Source organism: Musa acuminata, chromosome BXJ3-9 (assembly GCF_036884655.1).
Source record: "Musa acuminata AAA Group cultivar baxijiao chromosome BXJ3-9, Cavendish_Baxijiao_AAA, whole genome shotgun sequence".
NCBI lineage: Eukaryota > Viridiplantae > Streptophyta > Magnoliopsida > Zingiberales > Musaceae > Musa > Musa acuminata.
The window spans coordinates 12,894,828-12,913,364 of record NC_088357.1 but is presented as its reverse complement, the minus strand read 5'-3'; the positions used below and the strand labels follow the sequence as shown (position 1 = coordinate 12,913,364).

Sequence of the window (18,537 nt, the reverse complement as noted above, 5' to 3'; positions counted from 1 at the left end):
CAAAGAGAAAACTATAATACCAAAAGGCTAAAAAAACAATTGATCATGGAAAGGAGGGTTCCAAAATTGAGGATACCAATCAATAAAGACCATAAGAAACTTGGAATCGAGATAACTGAGTTCTTATGATGAATTAAGAGAATAGTGTTTCTTCTATTTTCTATAATTGGTCAATTTATAAAAGAAGTTAATTCTTGTCCCCATCTCCTATCTAAATAGTTTTAGTCCTAATCTACTATTTAAGATCAAGTTATCTTTAGATGGTCAAAAGCTTGTCAGTGATACTAAATATCTTAGAGGCATCCTGAGTAAAGCCCCCTACTGTCCTTGTCCTTCAACTCAAATATTATATATGCAGTGATTTTAATTTAGAATTCAAGATTATCCACCTTACCATAATAGAATTTGGGATTCAAAATTATCCACCTTATCATAATAATTCTTAGACAATTTGTAGGTGATGGTTTTAAGGGAGGAATTCAGGACATTAAAGGGGTTACCCTATCAGATCCATAAAATCCAATTTATAGGAAACCAAATTATGGATCAAGGGATCATATAACCAATACTATTTAAAATGGAAAACTTTCTTATAATAGGACATTTTGGAATGATCCAAACTAATAAGGATAGATGAGTGATCCGAAGCTACTCTAGGCAAATGTTTAACAACTTTACGATCATATAACAAGAATTAAAGATCATTCACAAAAAAATCAATCAACTCAAGCCAAAATTCTATAAAACCCAAATGATAATTGGTCAAAGTGGATCGATTACCGAAGAAACATGAATTAATAAGATCATTATAAAAAATAAACTCTTAAAAGTTCAAAACAAAAGTGAAAAGAGTAAAAGGGTGACCCCCCTTTTTCTCCTCCATAGAATCAATAACAATCATGCTATCACAAATTAGCCAAGGAATCACTGGTAAATCCAAATAAAGAAAATATCACAAAATCTTTCTATTTCTAGGTATGTTATTAGCATATATATAATAGTTAGGAGCCAAGAATACTTACCTTTGTTCTTGATAACTATGTTTATCGTTTGAGAATTCTTACAAATGGTTACTGCTTACAATGCTACCCATTTTCACATCACCAGAATACCTCCCAAATGACCAAAAGGGCGTTCATAGACTCCCTGCCATGCCTTCCCCATTCTTATTAAGAATCTTTCATTCTATATGTCCTGTAAATGTGTCTCAAGAAGAATAACTATACTAATATTATAGAGTTTAATATGAAGATGAGGATTTCCTTGTACTTCCATTTGATAGTCCTCTACAATTCCAAGATAAACAATTCACAAATTATTCCTCTAAAGAACCCTCCTCTCAAGGGATCATATTACTATCATTAATCTTACCATCTTAATCCAATTTGAATTTTTTTTAGTTTATGTTAGAAGATAGTGCATGACCCAAAGGCCTTTGAAGGGTTTTGCTCCTAGAAGAACGAACCATCTTCTTAGGCATCTCCTACCATTCTATTTCAAGATTTTCTAAAAATGGATCATCCCCTTCTCACTTGTTCTCATTCACTCCTTAATGAAAGGTCAAAATTAGTTTTCTAACTAATTTATTAAATGAATAGTCATTATATTGAGATATCATAAGCAGAGGATGGAAATATTCTCCCTTTTCAATATTGGTTGAGAATGTGAATATTCTCATGCCCTCTCCCATTAGGCACGTTTCCATCAGAATAATCAGAATATCTGGATCGATAAGAGCCACAAAAGGACTATAAATTTTTAGATGTAGGTAAGGATTTTGGAGAAGAGTCTGAGGAGAGTAAATCATAAATACCAAAGTTTTAAGACTTTCCTCTGTATAGGTCTTCCTATAGGGGACAAAAGGAGACCCTTGGGGATGTATGATAGAAGAGCCTAGTGGCAAAGAGCTATCAACTTGCAACCTCATCTATTTCGATATGTGTCTTTTCTAAGTACGTTCGGTCCTTTCCTTCTACCTCTTCTTAGAATAGAGCCTGTGCACATTGAATGCCTAGGACAACTGACTCATTTCCTTCTTATTTGGTATACACGTGATTATTACAAAGGCAAGGATTATTTTCATCTCAAATTTAAAGTTTGGTTGAATCAAACCTAAATGAAATGGGTCATTGGACCCACCAGAAGGTGCACCATTTGCTTGACCCCTTATTCCCTAGTGTCCTAGTGCTAATTAACATTAGACACTCTTGACTTGGGTTTGTGTTAGATTAAGACCTAGGGTCTATATATTGGCTCTTCTTCTACCTTTGATCTCTTGACATTTTTAACCCTAAGTGAAATAGTCTCTTCCTCACCCCTAATTGTGCTCACTCTCGGATCATCTAAGATTGAACAATCGCTAGTCTTATGACCTAATCTTCTAACTTTAAAACATAAACTAGGAATATTTTGAAATATAATATATTAAAAAAATTATAGATTACTTGATTTGATCCATATGCCCTAAGAAAAAAGTTCGAAAATATCTAGCATATTTACCTTTAGATCTAGATAGAGTAATATAGTCAATCATAAAAGGTTTTCTCACTCCCAAAGCAATGAGACAAGGTATATATTTGCCCAAGTAGCAGCATCTCTATTTGCTCCCTCATTGGTTGAAAGAATGATTTCCAAGGAATAAGTGATAATGCCGACTCTTGAACAAACTAAGGACCCCCCTAATAACCCAAGTTGTTAGTGAGTTCCTCACTCCATCGCTATTCATATTTGACCTTGATATGAGGGATACCAAAAAACAATAAGAGATTCCAAAGATGATATAATAGTAAGTTTCGAAGAATACCCAGAAAGATTAGGAGAAGCGCTTCATAGAGTAATAGAAAGATAGTTAGTCAAGAAAGGATCACTATTAAGACAAAGAGTTGAACAACTTAAGAAAAAGGGAATGAAAGAGAGTCATCAAAGATCTCATCGGTACTTGAGCTCTGAGTCATTTTTTTAGAATTCTTGTTCTTCAATTACTATCTTGTAATTATTTCTTAGTATCCGGATCTTTTTCTCGAAGGTTAAAAATTTAAATATCTCATACTATTGGACTTTATGTACTCATTATCATTTTATCTTTTGTACTATAAATTTATTTTTATTTTATAATAATAATAATATATTTTATCATAAAAATACTAATTATCAATCGGGATAGTTAGCAACTTTAAAAATATGTCTAATAAACATTTAAATTCTTAACTCTTAATAAATAAATATGGTATATTATTATTAAACTAATATTTTAGGTATAGTAAATCGAAAAAATAAAACTTTCGAGCTGCAGTATTAGAAGAGAATAACTATAATCATAGGCTAGATAAATATCATAGTTGACTTCACTTAGTAACTCCCTGAAAGATTTGTTGTATTGAATGATGACTCACCGCCAGCTGTTCCCAGTGTGCTGCTAGTGAATCATCATGCAATTGTGTTGTTGGATACAGTCAATGATACATGCAATAAATGATGCATGTTTCTTGGAACATGGATCTCTGATGTAGAGCCACCAACCGCAGATATTTTAGTCAATTATATGTTATGTTGCAGTTTCTTCATTCATCCATGCTGCAGAACTTTCCAGGGCTGGATGGATGGAAGAACTGAAGAACCCATGGCATATGTTTTGTTTCACAGCTCACACAAGATTAAACAGAAGCTAACACTTTTTTTCTACTTAATTCCTCTCTTAAGCTCATCATCCCTTTTGTGCCACACTAGAGTAGAGAGAGAACTGTCAAAAAGACTTTAAATTGGACGATCATACTCCTAAAAACTTGAACTGTTAGGAAATGATTTAATCTATATTAAATTTAATAGTTTAAACTGTTAAGAAATGACCTCTAATCTATGTTACACTCTGACAAGAGAAACCTCTTCGATGAAAAATGACTTAATTACTCATACAATGTAAGAATTCCATTCACAGAAATATGCCATCTGCAGTGACCACAGGTATGTTTTATGCACACGCAAAGTCAAACTATCATCTTTCTTTGTAGTCGTTAGCAAATTGATGACACAGAAATATATGATGAGACCTTTCTTTTGGTAAGCTGTGCTGACATAGATATAAATACCGTAGTCTTCGGTTTCCTCTGAAAGAAGTGGTCATTGCATTTCTTCAAGTCTTCTATTCGCGTGCTGTTTCCCAAGTGGTCCTCTTTGTCCAATACATGGCAAAGGTGTCGGCAATTATTTGTTCTTTTCCTAGACTCAATTTGGTGTTGTTCATCTTACAACACAAACAAAGGCTTCAAGTGTTTGAATTAATAAGAATAGCAATTTCAATTCTAGATTGCTTCTAAGTATTAGATCGGTTTTGATGTCAAGTATCATGACCCAATCTGACAAATAATTAATCGATTAATTTTGTCAGTGATTTTAAGCACTCATTCTTGTAAGACCTGAGTCTTTGAGCAATGTATAACCATTCCTGCCGCTCATTTATTTGGTAGCTCAACCTCCATTTATGCCATCCATTTCTCGACAGCTGCAGCAATTAATGGACTTAATGCATATGTTGGTATGCTTCAAAGTGTATTCTTTGTCTGAGTTCATGTTCTCTCTGCACAGCAATTCAGACATGTTTGGTTCCGGAGTTGCTGTTACATGTACACTCCCACTAGTAGCTTGGAAGATCACATCCCAATCTTTATTTGTGTGTTTGGCATGATCTGATGCAGAGCTTGCGAAGCGCAGAAGACACAGTGAAAAGCAAGAACGATCACGAACAATGTATCTTAGACATGAGGAGTGCTTCCCAGCTCTCTGTAGACTTGGATTTAGTCAAGTGAAAAAGTAAGAATAAGGAAATAATGTCGAGTGCAGGAGAATTAAAACCTCATTTGTTTGATGGCAGTTTCTTCGGTGTAAATGCTTCTCTCTTTAAATAAGGAAGGAAGAAGAAAATGTTCAAAAGGAGCACTTGTTCTGAGATATAAATCATCTTTCAATCATACTTGTTGTCCTTTCTTCTAAGAAAGAATTTTCCACACAAAAGATAAAAATTGAGCTGTCAAAGAGCTCATCTGCCCATCACCTTTAGATATTCAATAATTCTCTCCTCTTGGGTTAAGTTTAACGGGCTAGAATTAGAGAGTACCTAAGGTTTGATTGATTGACTATCGTTTGAAGGATTTAGGTAGAAAAATAACACAAAGCAGGCTTCAGGAGAAAAGACGAAATATAATTGATAGCATCACACTCACTTTGTTAGCTGGTGGGAAGATGAGAATTTGAACCCCACACTTGACACCAGCAAAAGACTGATCATTAATTAGATGCAGGTGAAAAGCTGAGATCCGAGAAGATGGATCGCGTTAATTAGGTGGGATTTAATGCAAAGACTTGACTCCTTTTCTGTTCATGGTCCCATTTGCTCATGCATCATGAGAGAGAGAGAGAGAGAGAGAGAGAGAGATTTCAACACATGCACTGTGCAGTTTAGCACTGATGTGGAAGCTACGTTCGAATCTTAATCAGTCAGATGTCTCAAAATATGTCATTCATTGCTTTCCTTTACTAGGAAATATTTTCTTAATTATCTATGTAAAGTACCATAAAAAAAAAGTCTATCAGGTAATACAATTCTCTGCCAAACGTATACTCACTATTCCTACATTGAACTAACGTCCAAAATTGATATATATGATAACTATTTTTTATCATCAAGTAAACTTAGATATAACAATACGCTAAATCGCATGCCATATTTGTATGACATTTAAAGGGAATAATAATTCATTATTACAACACTCGATATTCTTTATGGAACAAACACAGTATAAGATGGTCTTTCAGGGTATGTTTTCGCTTCAAATTTGCTAAACTAGTGATGAACACTCGAATTCATTATGAGCTTTTTCTTTTACTAGATGCATTGCGCCACAGTCTTGGCAAGAACAGACTGAAAGAAGATATTGACCCTTTTTTTTGTTTGACTAAGAGAAATTATTCCTCCATCAAGTCGTGACTTGGAATTCATTGCATCGCATCCTCTCCCGTATTTTCTCCTCCAAGAGACGCTGTAAAACTTGGAAAATTGGATTGATAGAGAGAGAGAGAGAGAGAGAGAGAGAGAGAGTTGATCAAATACAAACTATTAATCTCACGTTTATTTTCAGAAGAGTAAATTACCATTTCACCTTTGTTCTATCACACATCAGTCTCTCTCTTGTTTGGAAGATGATGAGCCTCCCTACCACACACATGACATGCAGCAGCGCCTTCTTCATGGGCATGGCCGGCCGGCAACCCTGTGTCGCGTACCGAAGCACAAGATCGTCGTCGGGGACCCGTCGTCGGACGCCTCGTCATCGGCCCTCGACCACAAGTACGACGACTGCGGGCTCGATGGCCTTCTGCTGTGTCTGGACCGCCCAGACGCGGACGACGAAGGGGACGACGACACCGACGAGGAGGACAAGGAGACGGACGAGGAAGAGGATGATGATGACGCCATGGGCGCCTTGGCCTTCCTCAGGCTGAGCATGGGGAGCATGGTGCGGATGAAGCCGCCGGATTTGGGGTTCTTGGTGGAGCTCGTGCTCCTGGGGCTGTACAAGTAGGAGGGGGGAGGTGTGAGGGGAGGCATGGCAGCGGCGGAGCTGCTGTGCTTGGGTGTCCCGGGCTGAGACTCCCACACGAAAGGCACAGCCACAGTGGCCACTCCGTAGTAGGCTCTCAAGGAACGGTTGGCCGCTGAGCTCTCCTTGGAGAGCAACCTGCCATAGAACTTGTCATCCTCCTTTATCTGCAGGGAGCTCTTGGGGAGATCTGAGCTGCTGGAGAGCATCTTTGCCCGTGCTGAGGAAGACAAAGAGAAGAGAGAGAAGGATGTGGTGAGGTGAGCAGAAACCAGTACCTCCTGACACCAAAAGAAGGCAGGAATTGGTGGGTCACGCTAAAGAAGGATGTGGTGATCTGAGCTGCTTTGGACGCCGCATTAAACTATAAAGTGAGAAGCGTCACGCTATAATTATAGGCTTTGCAGAACTTATTGTGAAAGGTATCATGTTGCCTCCCTGGTGAGAATTCTACCACAGCTCTTTGATGTTTACTGACGCTGCATGTTTGAGCTTGATTACAAGTGATTGATTGACTGGGAGTCCTCCTGAGGATTAGGTTTGGTGTTGGGTGGAATCAATGAGATGAAGGAGATGATTGATTCTGTTGTGAGACCATGCATGTGGCTCTCATGAAGCTATATCATCTCATCTTGCACTCAAATCTACTGATAGTAGCTGAAATATGCAGCCTTATACTAATGATTCTTCCATGATAGAATGAGGTAATACCATCATTAAATTAACTTATGTGTTTATTGGAGGTGGAGATGATCCTGTTCTTTTACCACATCCAGTAAATCCAAAGTCCCTTTCATTGGCCACATTCTTTCCAATCCTACGGTTGAGAACTGCCAAAGATGTAGAGATTTAGGCATAGTTGTTCGATGTAACATGAAAATGAAATGACAAATCTATCTATCTTTCTTCTTTCCTATCACTAGTGCATCGAGGGAAGAAAGGGATGGATCATTAGCATACAATTAATCTCATCAGCAACTAAGAAGAAGAATCTAGAGGATTAAATTCAATGGATCAAATGAAATCCAAAAGTTGAAATTATTGGTATAGCTTCATTATGACTCTTAACATAATTTGATGACCAACATCAAGTTTCTCGATGGCATTGCTAACTTTCTAGTGAAAAATAAGTGTGATGCAACCATGCCAATTTCATGATGTTGTCACTTTACTATCCCCACAATCAATTTGATGCATTGGAGTCATGAGGAAGTCGTAGACTTTACTTCTCCACCTGTTTCTTTTTGATAATTTCACGATTATCTTTTCAGCACAATTTCCAAAACAGATGTATCAATATTATGTCATGTATCATTTGCTAGGAAGCTTAGAAATGATATGTGATGAAGTACATTTGATGTGTATTGGTAAAACTTGGAGCAAAAAATCTCAGAATTGTTTCTGCTCTGCAATTTTTTTGTTCCAAGAAATGAGCATCTGAAAGCTGTGGATTGGAGTTGTTTGGTAGAATTTTATATGGTTCTCAAAAATGGTATTGTTGTTTCAAATGAAAGCCAAATTCTGTATAGAAAAAAATATATATATATTATCAGAATAAAATATATAGATATAACATTGGTCATTCCATAAGCTCCAAAAGGCTACTATGGGCGAAGAAGAGTCACCTTTGACTTTTTATTAGATTTTGGCTCTCCAAATCTTCAACCAATGTGTGAAATTATCGGATGGGCCCGATATAGTTTTGTCCTTTGGGGAGAATGTGTCATCTTTAGATTTTTATTAGGCCTTGATGACTCTTTAATTCTTTGATCCATGTCAGGCTAAATATAACCTTATTAATTGTTTGACTATAAGAGAGAGATACTTAAAAGTGCTATGGAGATAAAGATCACTGCATTTGCTCTTTGAAGATACAAACTTGATGAACATCACACTCTAAGCAGATGATTTTTTTGGCTGAAATGGATTCATTGACTAGCGAATTCTTTATTCAAACGTCACAACTTGTAAATCATCTCAATTTTGGCATATTTGATTGCTTGAGAGTTGAGTTTCCCAAAACCTACAAGCTAACAAAAGAGTTTGTCTGCCATCTCAAGTTGACCTGAAACAAGCTGCATTGCTTCATGTAATAAAAGAATTGCAGCAGTTCTATAGAGATCATACGATCACACCACTGTCGAGAACGAATTGAAAGGTAGGCCATCACATCACATTTCTTGTACATACATGTCAAGAAGCATCTTCCATGTCATCACAAAGGATCTATCAAGTAACTTGAATCTACAACCAAAATGACAGACAATAGTGATATCCAATATGGAAGTAGACGAATGGTTTTGTATGATCCATTTAAATTAAATTGGATTCAGATAATCTCTAATAGGATCGATCCTGTGATAATTTTTGAATCTATTGGGTATTCATTCCATCAGTATTTTTTTTTTTTTTTCTTTTTTAGGGTAAAAACGATAAGTGATATCTTTCTATTAAAATCTTTATCGATTAAACTACATTGGCTTTCTTTGAATAGCAAAAGATAGGAAATCAGATGGACAAACTAAGAATGATATAGGAATCAATTCACATTAAACTCTTAACATATTGTTTGATATGCAACCCAGATCAGATTTATTAGTCTTACGCATGATAATTGTATCCGAGTATATGATATAAGCTAATAAGAGGGAAGAACATTACACAAATATTAATTAAAAACTCTGATATTGTTATGAAGATCGGAAACGAAGGATTCACAAAATTATAATGGAGCTAATCAAACGTATCGACAAGTCTTTATCTGAGTCGAATATGGTAAATTATTTAAAAAAATAATAATAAATATCAATCCGATAAAAGATTTATTTCATGACAAAAGCAATCAAGCATTAAGATGTGATCAAATTTTGATAATCCCTCCAATGTGGAAGACTATATCAAGAAAAATTATATGAAGAAAATTAAAAAATATTTTAAAAAATAATATAAAATAAAGATGTTAGCCATGAATCTTGTCTTCATTAATAATAATAATAATAATAATAATAATAATAATAAATAAATAAATAAATAAATAAATAAATACGTTTTTAATGAATAAAAAGAGGGAGGAAAGGTTTTATATCGCAACCTAAAGAAAAGGTCGAGGGTTTCGGTTACAGGCCATGGCCCGAGATCGGATCGCCTCTTCCTCCCATGGGTTCGGTCTTCGGGTCTCCTTCATCTCCTTTTGGATCTGCTTCCTTCCCTCGATCTCGCTCGCTTACAGGCCGGGGGACATCGTCCCCATGAGCAAGGCGGGGCAGTACCATGCGGTGAGTGCTGTCGACACCCGAAAACCCTAGCTTTAGTGTTCTTTGTGGTAGAGTTGGATTTGATTACTCTTGCTTTGTGTGAGAAATTTCCAGTCGAGAACCAGCTGGCACGATGTTATCGGCCGCCACTGCCCCATTTTTGCTGTTAATCGGGAGGTATAGTCGTCAATTTTGCTATGACTCTTTTCCTTGGGGTTTTTTTTTATCTGTAGTAGGTTTCCGATTTTACTTTTTGATCTTGCAGGTGTTGATTCCGATTTCGAAGCCTACTGGTTTCACGGGTGCTGATCCGTATAAGATGTCAGTTGGTTTCTGATCCTTCCCTTTCGTAATTATGCTTCTGTCTGTGATGATGTTTTAGGCTTGTAGGATATTCAGGTCAATTGGATGCTTAGGAAGATATAATTTTGATAAAGACAATGAATTGATTTGAGAATCAACCTGTGGGTGGGAATGGTAGTACCTTGACCAACGGTCAGGCAAAGGAATGGAGAGAGAGAGGGCGTTACAGCATGAGATGCATCCCTTGCATCTTGACCTCGGAATAGAAATTTTAATTACTTTTTACAAGATCGTTATAGGTCTTTTGGGGCACATGGAATGCATTGTTGTCAATGTATCTTGAATCTGAACATCAGGTTAGCCAACAGAAGTATTTGAAACTGAGATCGTATTACTTTTTGGTCCAAAAAAGAGTCTGGGTCAAGGATTGCCTTGCTGCGCATCATCAAGGCTTTCCAAAGAGTGCCGAAACTGTCCAAGTGGTGCGAACAAATGGGCAGGCCTTTTGGCTTGCACGACATGTAATGACAGTGTCGAAAAGGTATTGGCTCCCTCTTGTGCAATGAAGCATTGTGTTTGAACAAGAATGAGATTTCTTTAGAATAGTGGGTTTGAAACAAAACAAGGAGATGTCATATGTTCCACCAATAGACAGTCTTTGTGTCATGATTTTTCACTAGTGCATTTCTCTTTGCCTGCTGTTAGTCGGAAGAAGAACCAGCTAATAGTGAATTGGCTATAATTTAGGTTTTGACGACAGAAGCTTCTGAACTTCATTATCATAGAGATGAGGGGTACTTGTAGGATCATTTAACAATGTAATGTGAAGACATTATTACACAGTAAGGGTGTGTTGAAGTGTAACAACAGAAACTGAGTTGACACAAGTGAACAACTGCATGCAAGAAGACATGCAAGAATGTCTAGTCTTGACTTAATGTTTGCTTGTATAGTTATCTTCTTCATCTCTGGTCTTTTTTAAGGCCCCTAACTGATAAATCATGTGCTGAAATAAATGGCTGGAAACTTGGGCCTCTTTTATGAAACTGTGGTCTAATCTAAAAGAAGCATGGCAACTCACAAGTCTCTACCCCTAGTTACTTTTAAAATGAGCAACTAAGATGGTAGTTGAAAATATAAAATTGTCACTATTTGGTCCATCAAGTATCTAAGATGAATTGTGTACTGTAAGTCTAAGGAGAAATGCGCTGATACATATTGTAGAATGTCATATGCTGACACCTTACTTCCTTGGTATTCAGGGTGTGTGGTCTGTCACCATTTCAAATCAGCAAGTTCCCGGATACCATGTGGCATATAATGTAATTGATGCTGTTTTACATGCCATTCATGTATCCGCTGCAATGTCATTTTGAAAGAGGTCGGAAGACTCGGAACATAGCTATTTAAGATGAAAGTAAGGTTTCATTTATGATCAACTTATCATGGAAGGAAGATTTTCTATAATCTCAGTTGCAATTCGGAAGACTTTGGAACATGGTTATTTAAGATGAAAATTAAGGTTTTCATTATGAGAATGATCAACCTCGTGGAAAAACTATTATATTGTAGATGGAACATCAAATCCAACATAATTGAAGATAGGATTTCTATAGTCTGCGTTACAACTCTTTTCACTTTCTGCTTTCTAAATTTCAGTTAGAGCAAGTTCTGTCAACTATAAAAGAAAGCTGTGAGGCTATAATATTTGGACTATCCCAGGCTTTCTACTTGTGAACTGAAAGAAGCGAAAGAAGCTACATGAGAAACCATCACACAAATAAGATCGTCTTACAACTTTAAGGAACTGCAAGATTAGAGCATGTGTTTGAGTTGCCTAATTTATACCATGGAAATGGATCAAAACCTACCTCATGCTCATTAACCCAAAAGATCATGATCTAACCTAACTTTTTTTTTTGTGAGAATGTTACTGGACCGATCACTACTTGACTTTTATCAGAGATGATGGCATAATCTGCCATCTTTTTATATTCTTTTTTGACTTGGACAACTCAAAACCTAGTTTGCTGAACTGTCACTGTGACTGGTAGAATACTTTTGAGTGTCGTCTCTCTCTCTCTCTCTCTCTCTCTCTCTCACTTTGGCTAGAGTTGTTGTCATATATGGAAGTATCTGAGGATAAGAAAACATAGAGAAGAATGGGGAAAGAATGAGTGAAAGAGGAAAAGAAGAATATGCGAGATGAGAAAGGAAAGAATGAAAATAAAGCAAAAGGAGCTTTGCCTCTCCTCTTCAGGAAATGCCCTGACAAACTATAATTTGGATGACCTTTTAGCACCTTTTTTATGACATGGCATTAATCAATGATGAGTTATGAGTGTTGCTTTCATTGTGTTAATTCTACAATTGCATACAAAGAGGATGAAACCATTACATTGATGATAACAAGAATAGGTTGTCTTCATTTTGTTCTAGCTTTTTTTTCCTCTCCTTTAGCCTCAAGTAGTTTATTTAATTTTTCTGAAAATGTTAGATGTTGTCACTTCCATTTTATGCTATTCTTTTTCCATTTTTTTTCCTCACTTGATCGATTTGGATAATCTATTTGCAGATCTTTTCAAGTTGGCCATGAAAAGTTCTATGTTCCATGGCTTTACGTTATAAACAGGAAAAGCTCTGAAGTCCCACTAATTGATTTCCATTTGGTAAGAAAAAGATTACATGCAACATTATCCTTTTCCTGTTGTGGCTGTTTCAGTTAAATATTTCTTATTTTTTGCTACTCAGTTCATTTGTTGTTCCAGATGTATTGTAATAAAAATGATAAACATCACAGTTTGAGTTTATTATGTGCAACAGAAGGAATAAAAAATTATCTTATTTCTCTGCAGAGGTACTCTGGAAATGATTTACATGGTGTCACAGCTAAAGTTATAGATATGCCTCATCACTGTATGAAACATCATCACCTTCTTTTAGTTCCTCTGTTTGTTGCATGTTTAATATTTTTTGTATTGTTAACCTCCTCTTCAGCTGAATTATTTATGGATTTGGTACAATTAAATTGTTGCTAAAATTTTTAAATACATCTGATAAATTAGATTGAAACCATTATGGCTGAAGTATGCCTGTTTACTCAATTTGACTTAAAGATAAAATGTTTTTTCTGGTGAATGCTTAGAACTGAAAGGATTTGATTCATTCGTAGAGCCACATTAAGTGCAGTTTTTGCCATTTTGAACCTGAAATATTACAGCCACAAAAACATTATTAGAGGTATTAGAGGCAAGGCTGCATACATTGACCCTCTTAGACCCACACTGACAAGAGCCTCAGACACTCGGTTTTCCTTTTTATTCAATCTTCATTCATTATTCACAAAAATTGCAATAATCATGCAATTCTGATTATTGCAATAATAGGAAAAGTCCATACATCTCTGATTCAATCGAAGGTACATAGAAAGCAAAGAGATTGGAGGCTGTTTGTGCTGAATTGGGTTTGCAAACAGCATTCAGAGTACTGTTCAAGCAGAGAGAATATGTAATAGCGTCAAAATCTGTTAAAAATTTGCTTTTCTTTATGGTTTCACTCAAATGAAGATATTTGAATCTTAAAGGCATTATTAGCAATCTAATGTTGCTTTTACAAATCTGTTCATGCAAGGGGAGGGGATTTGTAGTTTTTAGTATAAAAGTTCTATAAGGATCACTAGTGTTTTTTGGGTGAAAAGAGCCTTATATAGTATGAAAAATTTTAGTTTTGGGAGAGTATCTGATCCACTAGACTGGAGGCACTTAAAATTCTTCAGATCTGCAGAGTTTTTGGTTGAAATCATATGTGCCTATTAAATGTGGTTTCTTCTTGGATGTTTTAATGAAATACATGAACCGGTGCCTATCTTCTCCATCCGAAAAAGTTACGTGCTTTTTACCTCATCTTATGAGAAATCTATAAGTTTAACCATTGCTTATTTGTATCACCAAATAAAAATAAGTATCATGTGCTAGAACTTATATGTCATTTAGGTTTTCGATTCTTCCATTAATTACCTGTGGAGATGGATGGAAGTAAGAACGCAACTTATTCTTTAGTATGAAAATGTCAATCTAATTCTTTTTATGCACCAAATGTAGAGCTTGCACAACAGGTTTTATTGCCCCTTCCCCACCCTACTTTCTCTGTTATGTGACTGAGCCAACAAAAGAAATTGGAAATTCCACCAAGTATTGGGTTACTGCATTCTCAAGGCTCTTGTTCCTTCTTCTACATCAAGCTTCTCACATGATCTTTTCCTTTTTTGGCTCAACATTTATTCTTGTGTATTGACTTGAACAGTTGTTAGAATTTTTCTTTTGTCTGAACAGATATTGAGGTTCATCCAGACATACGCAAGCATTTTTGGGATCCCCAAAATTGGCCAAAGTATGTGCTTGTGAGATACACATGGTATGTATAATGAGCTTTTTGTTTGCCTTTATCATTAGTTTTTCATTTTGCTCTTATAACATGATATATAACAGTTTTCATAATGTTAATTACCTAGTTAAATTAGTGGAAGGCTAGTAAAATATAGTAGAATAAAATTTTTGCTTTACTGCAACCCTGCATTTTCCTCTCCAGTATTAATCTAAATTTAAAGAGAATTTTATGAGAGCATTTAATTTCCGCACCTGTAAATTGGTCTCCTGCCTGTTGGAGCCACAGTTTCCATATTCTATTATTTCTTTATTGTCGTATCTACTCAAGATTAAGTGGTTGAATGGAGCCATTCTTGGGGATAATGGAGCATACTGATTTCTTTTCATGACAGAGCCTTGAATTCAGGAAGAGGGTTGTTTTTGTCAAATTGTTCTGGCCATATAGTAGCTGACAAATTGATAGTTACAATTAGAGTTAATTGGTGAATTTGACTAAATAATGTCTTTCAAAGTTCTTTTATAGTTTGAGCTGCTTCTCAATCCATCAATAAGCTGGTTTTGCGTCTGCTGTGAAAGGCTTCCAGTAAATTTCATCTTTGTTTTTTTACTTGTTGAATAACAGTGCCACTGTTTATTTTGTTCTATATTTATCTTGGGTAAAACTTTTCTTGATCTAGATATGTGTGCCTATACTTCATAGTTGGTAGATCTATAGCCACAAAAGCAAACGATGTTGACTAGATTTCTTGCCATTGTATTCTCCCCTTCTCTGTCCATGTTATCCTTTCAACTGAAAGATGTAATGGTAACCTTATTTACTCGTCGTAAAATTACTTGCCAAGCCTTTTACTTACAATGAAAGATAGGATCTATATTACAAATAAAGGTAGGACCGTAGTTTTATAGAAGCCTCTACCTTCTGGGAAGCCACCTAAGAGATTTATTTACTTACTAGTATTGGTTAATATGCTTTGATTTAGAAGTAATCCACAGGATCGCTTATCTTTAAGTGATGTTATCATCCTGCACTTGTTATCAGCTGTGTGCCTGCAGCCTGCACTGTTAATATAACTGTGGTTCATAACGGGAAGCAGGATGAAAGGGCGTCAACTAGATTTTCATTATAATGGTTTTCAACCATAGTTTTACTTTTCCTTTTGGCTCTTTAATTTTTTTCGCTCCTTCAAATATATCATTAGAGTGCTTGTTCTTTTCTTCAACTAAGGGTAGGTTTTCAAATTCATTACAAGTTACAGTTTCTCTGTAACAAATTGTCCCAATTAATGCATAGGTTTTCAAATTCATTAGGGTATCAAATTGAAGTCATTATTCTCTGTAACAATTTGTCTATTACCTTTCTGGGTGCTCTTATATCTTCTGTAAATACACTCCCAATGTCTTGTACCTTGAACCTTTTTCTGGATCTCTGTCGAAATTGAACGATAAATTTCATGACAGGGAGGAGCAGTCAGAGATAGATGTTGCAGGGGGTTTCTATGTATTGTTTGGATCAGGTAAAATTTATCATTGATTTGTTTCCTGGTAAATGAGTGGAGCTACTAATTTCTGTCACAGTTAATTTAATACTTTGATAGGTATTGTTTCATCTAGCATTGTCATGGCTTACACCATAGTTGTAGGATCATTATCTGGCATTATTATGGTTCATATCTTAGGTTACTGGGCTAACATTTGGGTTGTAAATATGCCTGGGGATGCTTGCTTGATGCTCCACTTGGAGCACTACATAAACACATATACAGTTATATATTCAAATGATGGATACATATATCTCATATAGAAATTTCAAATTCACTTACTTGTGCAATATATTCATTTTTATATAGCTTGGGTTGGGTGAACAAGGATGTGTATAATTTTTTTTTTTTAATCTTTATGTTTATACTCAGAAATATATCTTGAAGTACTCAAAAAATTATTAAAAACAAGAATAAATTCTCAAGACATTATGTGTTAGCTAAATACACTGCCTATTTGTTTATTAGGAAGTGCCTTATTTGTTTAATTCCTAGACGTGCCCTATTTTTTTAAAATTTACTTTATGATTAGTTTTTGTTAGTTTGTCTTGTTCGTAAAGACACTTGACCTCAATTATTTAAATAAGTTATCACTAGTATTAAATCATAAACCAAATATTAAGTCACCAGGTATGGTCTCGAAACCTTCAATAAGAGCTGTCAGAGATAAACTAATCCTGCCACTACACAAAATTTTATCAAAAGAGGTCTTTCAAACTCTCAAAATATGATGCTTAATAGATAAAAGAATTAGCCAACCTCAATTATAACCACATTAGGACTCTTAGGTATCAGATAGATTCAAAAAGGACTCAACTCCCCCAAATAGCTAGCAAATCAAGGACAAATTTGTCAATAAATAATTCTAGAGTAATCCTATTGTAACATACAAGCCTATTGGAAATTTATTATGTATAATTGGTCATTTGTGGTTTCCTTGAAATTAAAATCAAAGGAATGCCATTTGGGTTATTGTCCCACTTGCACCTAGCTCCTCATAAGGTGGTGTATAGCCCAACTGTTTTGTGGCAATTCTCCTTTTCAATAGTAAAGTTTAAGGTATAATATCTGGATATTTGTAAACTTTCTGTTGTTTTTCATGTCAAATATATATAAGATATACAACTGAAAGCTATAGTTTTGTTCTTTAAATAGAAATTGTAATTGTCAACTCATGAAATTGACTAGTGAACCAAATTGTGCTTTCTTATTTTGTCTTTCTTCCTCTGCTATTTCATTTCATGAGCACTATGTCTTATGGCTATCCTTTGTCTTTGTCCCTTCATCTTACAAGTATTATTTTGTCCCCTGATAAAGTAGTAAACTACATTACTTTTATTTTTTCCCCTGAATGCTTTAATGTATTCCAGATATCTTGTTCATACTCTTATAAGTTTAAATGTTTCACCTTTTACCGTGCTATAGAAACTAAGTTCCTCAAACAGTTAAGTAGCTTATTATATTCACAACAAACCATATGTAAATAAAAAGGATAGTCCAGTACACAAGGCTCATACCAATGTGAGATTTGGAGAATGTTAATCTACTCAGCCTTACCTTTGCCAGCATACTCTTTTTTGCGAATCAAACATGATCACCTGGATCACAAAGGAGTAACCTTGTTATGAAACCCAGGTGTACCCTCTTAAAAAAATCATGTGTGTATGATATGTTAAATTTACATTTTAAAGTAGAAATAAGCATAAATTGTAACTGGGCTATCAAATATTACTCCGAAATTAGATTTAGAAGTACTGTAAATGCCGCAATGTTTAAAAAGAACATTAAATTATAGTTCTGACTTGGTCATGTTTGTGGATATGTGACTGCAGGTCTAGCTGTCTCCTTTATTCTGGCAATTTATGTTTTGCAATCATCTAAAGAGAAACTAACAAGGTTGTGTTCCCCTTTTCTTATTCTAGTATTTTGTCCTTGCATGATACAATTTCCTCTCTTGTTTTACTTTATCTATCAAGGGAAAAAAATGGATCGAGGAGTGCTATTTATAGCGCAGATTAAGCAGCACTTTTTCACATTCACCTGCGTGCATGATAAATTTTCAATTAATGGTATGCATATCTGAAGTAGTACATTTCCAGGTTCGTGAGGGAGAATGTTGCAGAAACCAGTATGCCTGGAGGAGTAGCAAAGGTTGAATGATATGCTTCTGTAGGTTGATGCCAATGTTTACTTTTTGCTCAACACTCAGAAACTACATATAGCACACCAGAAAACCAAGAGGTAGGATTTCCTGTTGGAAGTATTGCCGTCCTGGTGAGAGGCACAACCATATTGGAGATTGCAGTGATTGCTTGCTGTCATTTTGGTATTACTTTTGGATCAATAGTTAATGACACAAGTTATTTTTGCCGAAAACCAATCTCTAAATATGTAAAAATGTGACATTACAATTGCTGAATAACTTGAAGCTTTTTAATTGTAGCAAGTAATGATGTGAGGTCGT

The 18,537-nt window shown here is 35.4% G+C and overlaps 2 protein-coding genes across 3 annotated transcripts; one reads left to right on the top strand and one right to left on the bottom strand.

The window, feature by feature from the left end:
- Nucleotides 1-5,744: 5,744 nt before the first annotated feature.
- On the bottom strand, nucleotides 5,745-6,959 carry LOC135648366 (uncharacterized serine-rich protein C215.13-like). 2 transcript variants are annotated; one of them, XR_010500936.1, is made up of 2 exons: nucleotides 6,145-6,959; nucleotides 5,745-6,032 (listed from the first exon to the last, which is right to left on the bottom strand). XR_010500936.1 is itself a non-coding variant. In XM_065166001.1 (1 exon), the coding sequence occupies exon 1, from the start codon at nucleotides 6,800-6,802 to the stop codon at nucleotides 6,239-6,241; it is 564 nt and encodes a 187-aa protein (XP_065022073.1). In that variant the 5' UTR covers nucleotides 6,803-6,959; the 3' UTR covers nucleotides 6,092-6,238. The 2 variants fall into 2 exon arrangements, 1 of the variants encoding a protein (XP_065022073.1); XM_065166001.1 differs by lacking the exon at nucleotides 5,745-6,032 and having other exon boundaries at nucleotides 6,092-6,959.
- A 2,713-nt stretch (nucleotides 6,960-9,672) lies between these two features.
- LOC135648959 (uncharacterized) lies at nucleotides 9,673-18,519 on the top strand. Its single transcript, XM_065166997.1, has 9 exons — nucleotides 9,673-9,868; nucleotides 9,962-10,024; nucleotides 10,113-10,168; nucleotides 12,726-12,819; nucleotides 13,006-13,066; nucleotides 14,482-14,563; nucleotides 15,994-16,049; nucleotides 17,906-17,969; nucleotides 18,173-18,519. Exons 1-9 carry the CDS (start codon nucleotides 9,719-9,721, stop codon nucleotides 18,231-18,233), a joined length of 687 nt encoding a protein of 228 aa, XP_065023069.1. The 5' UTR covers nucleotides 9,673-9,718; the 3' UTR covers nucleotides 18,234-18,519.
- Nucleotides 18,520-18,537: the final 18 nt, after the last annotated feature.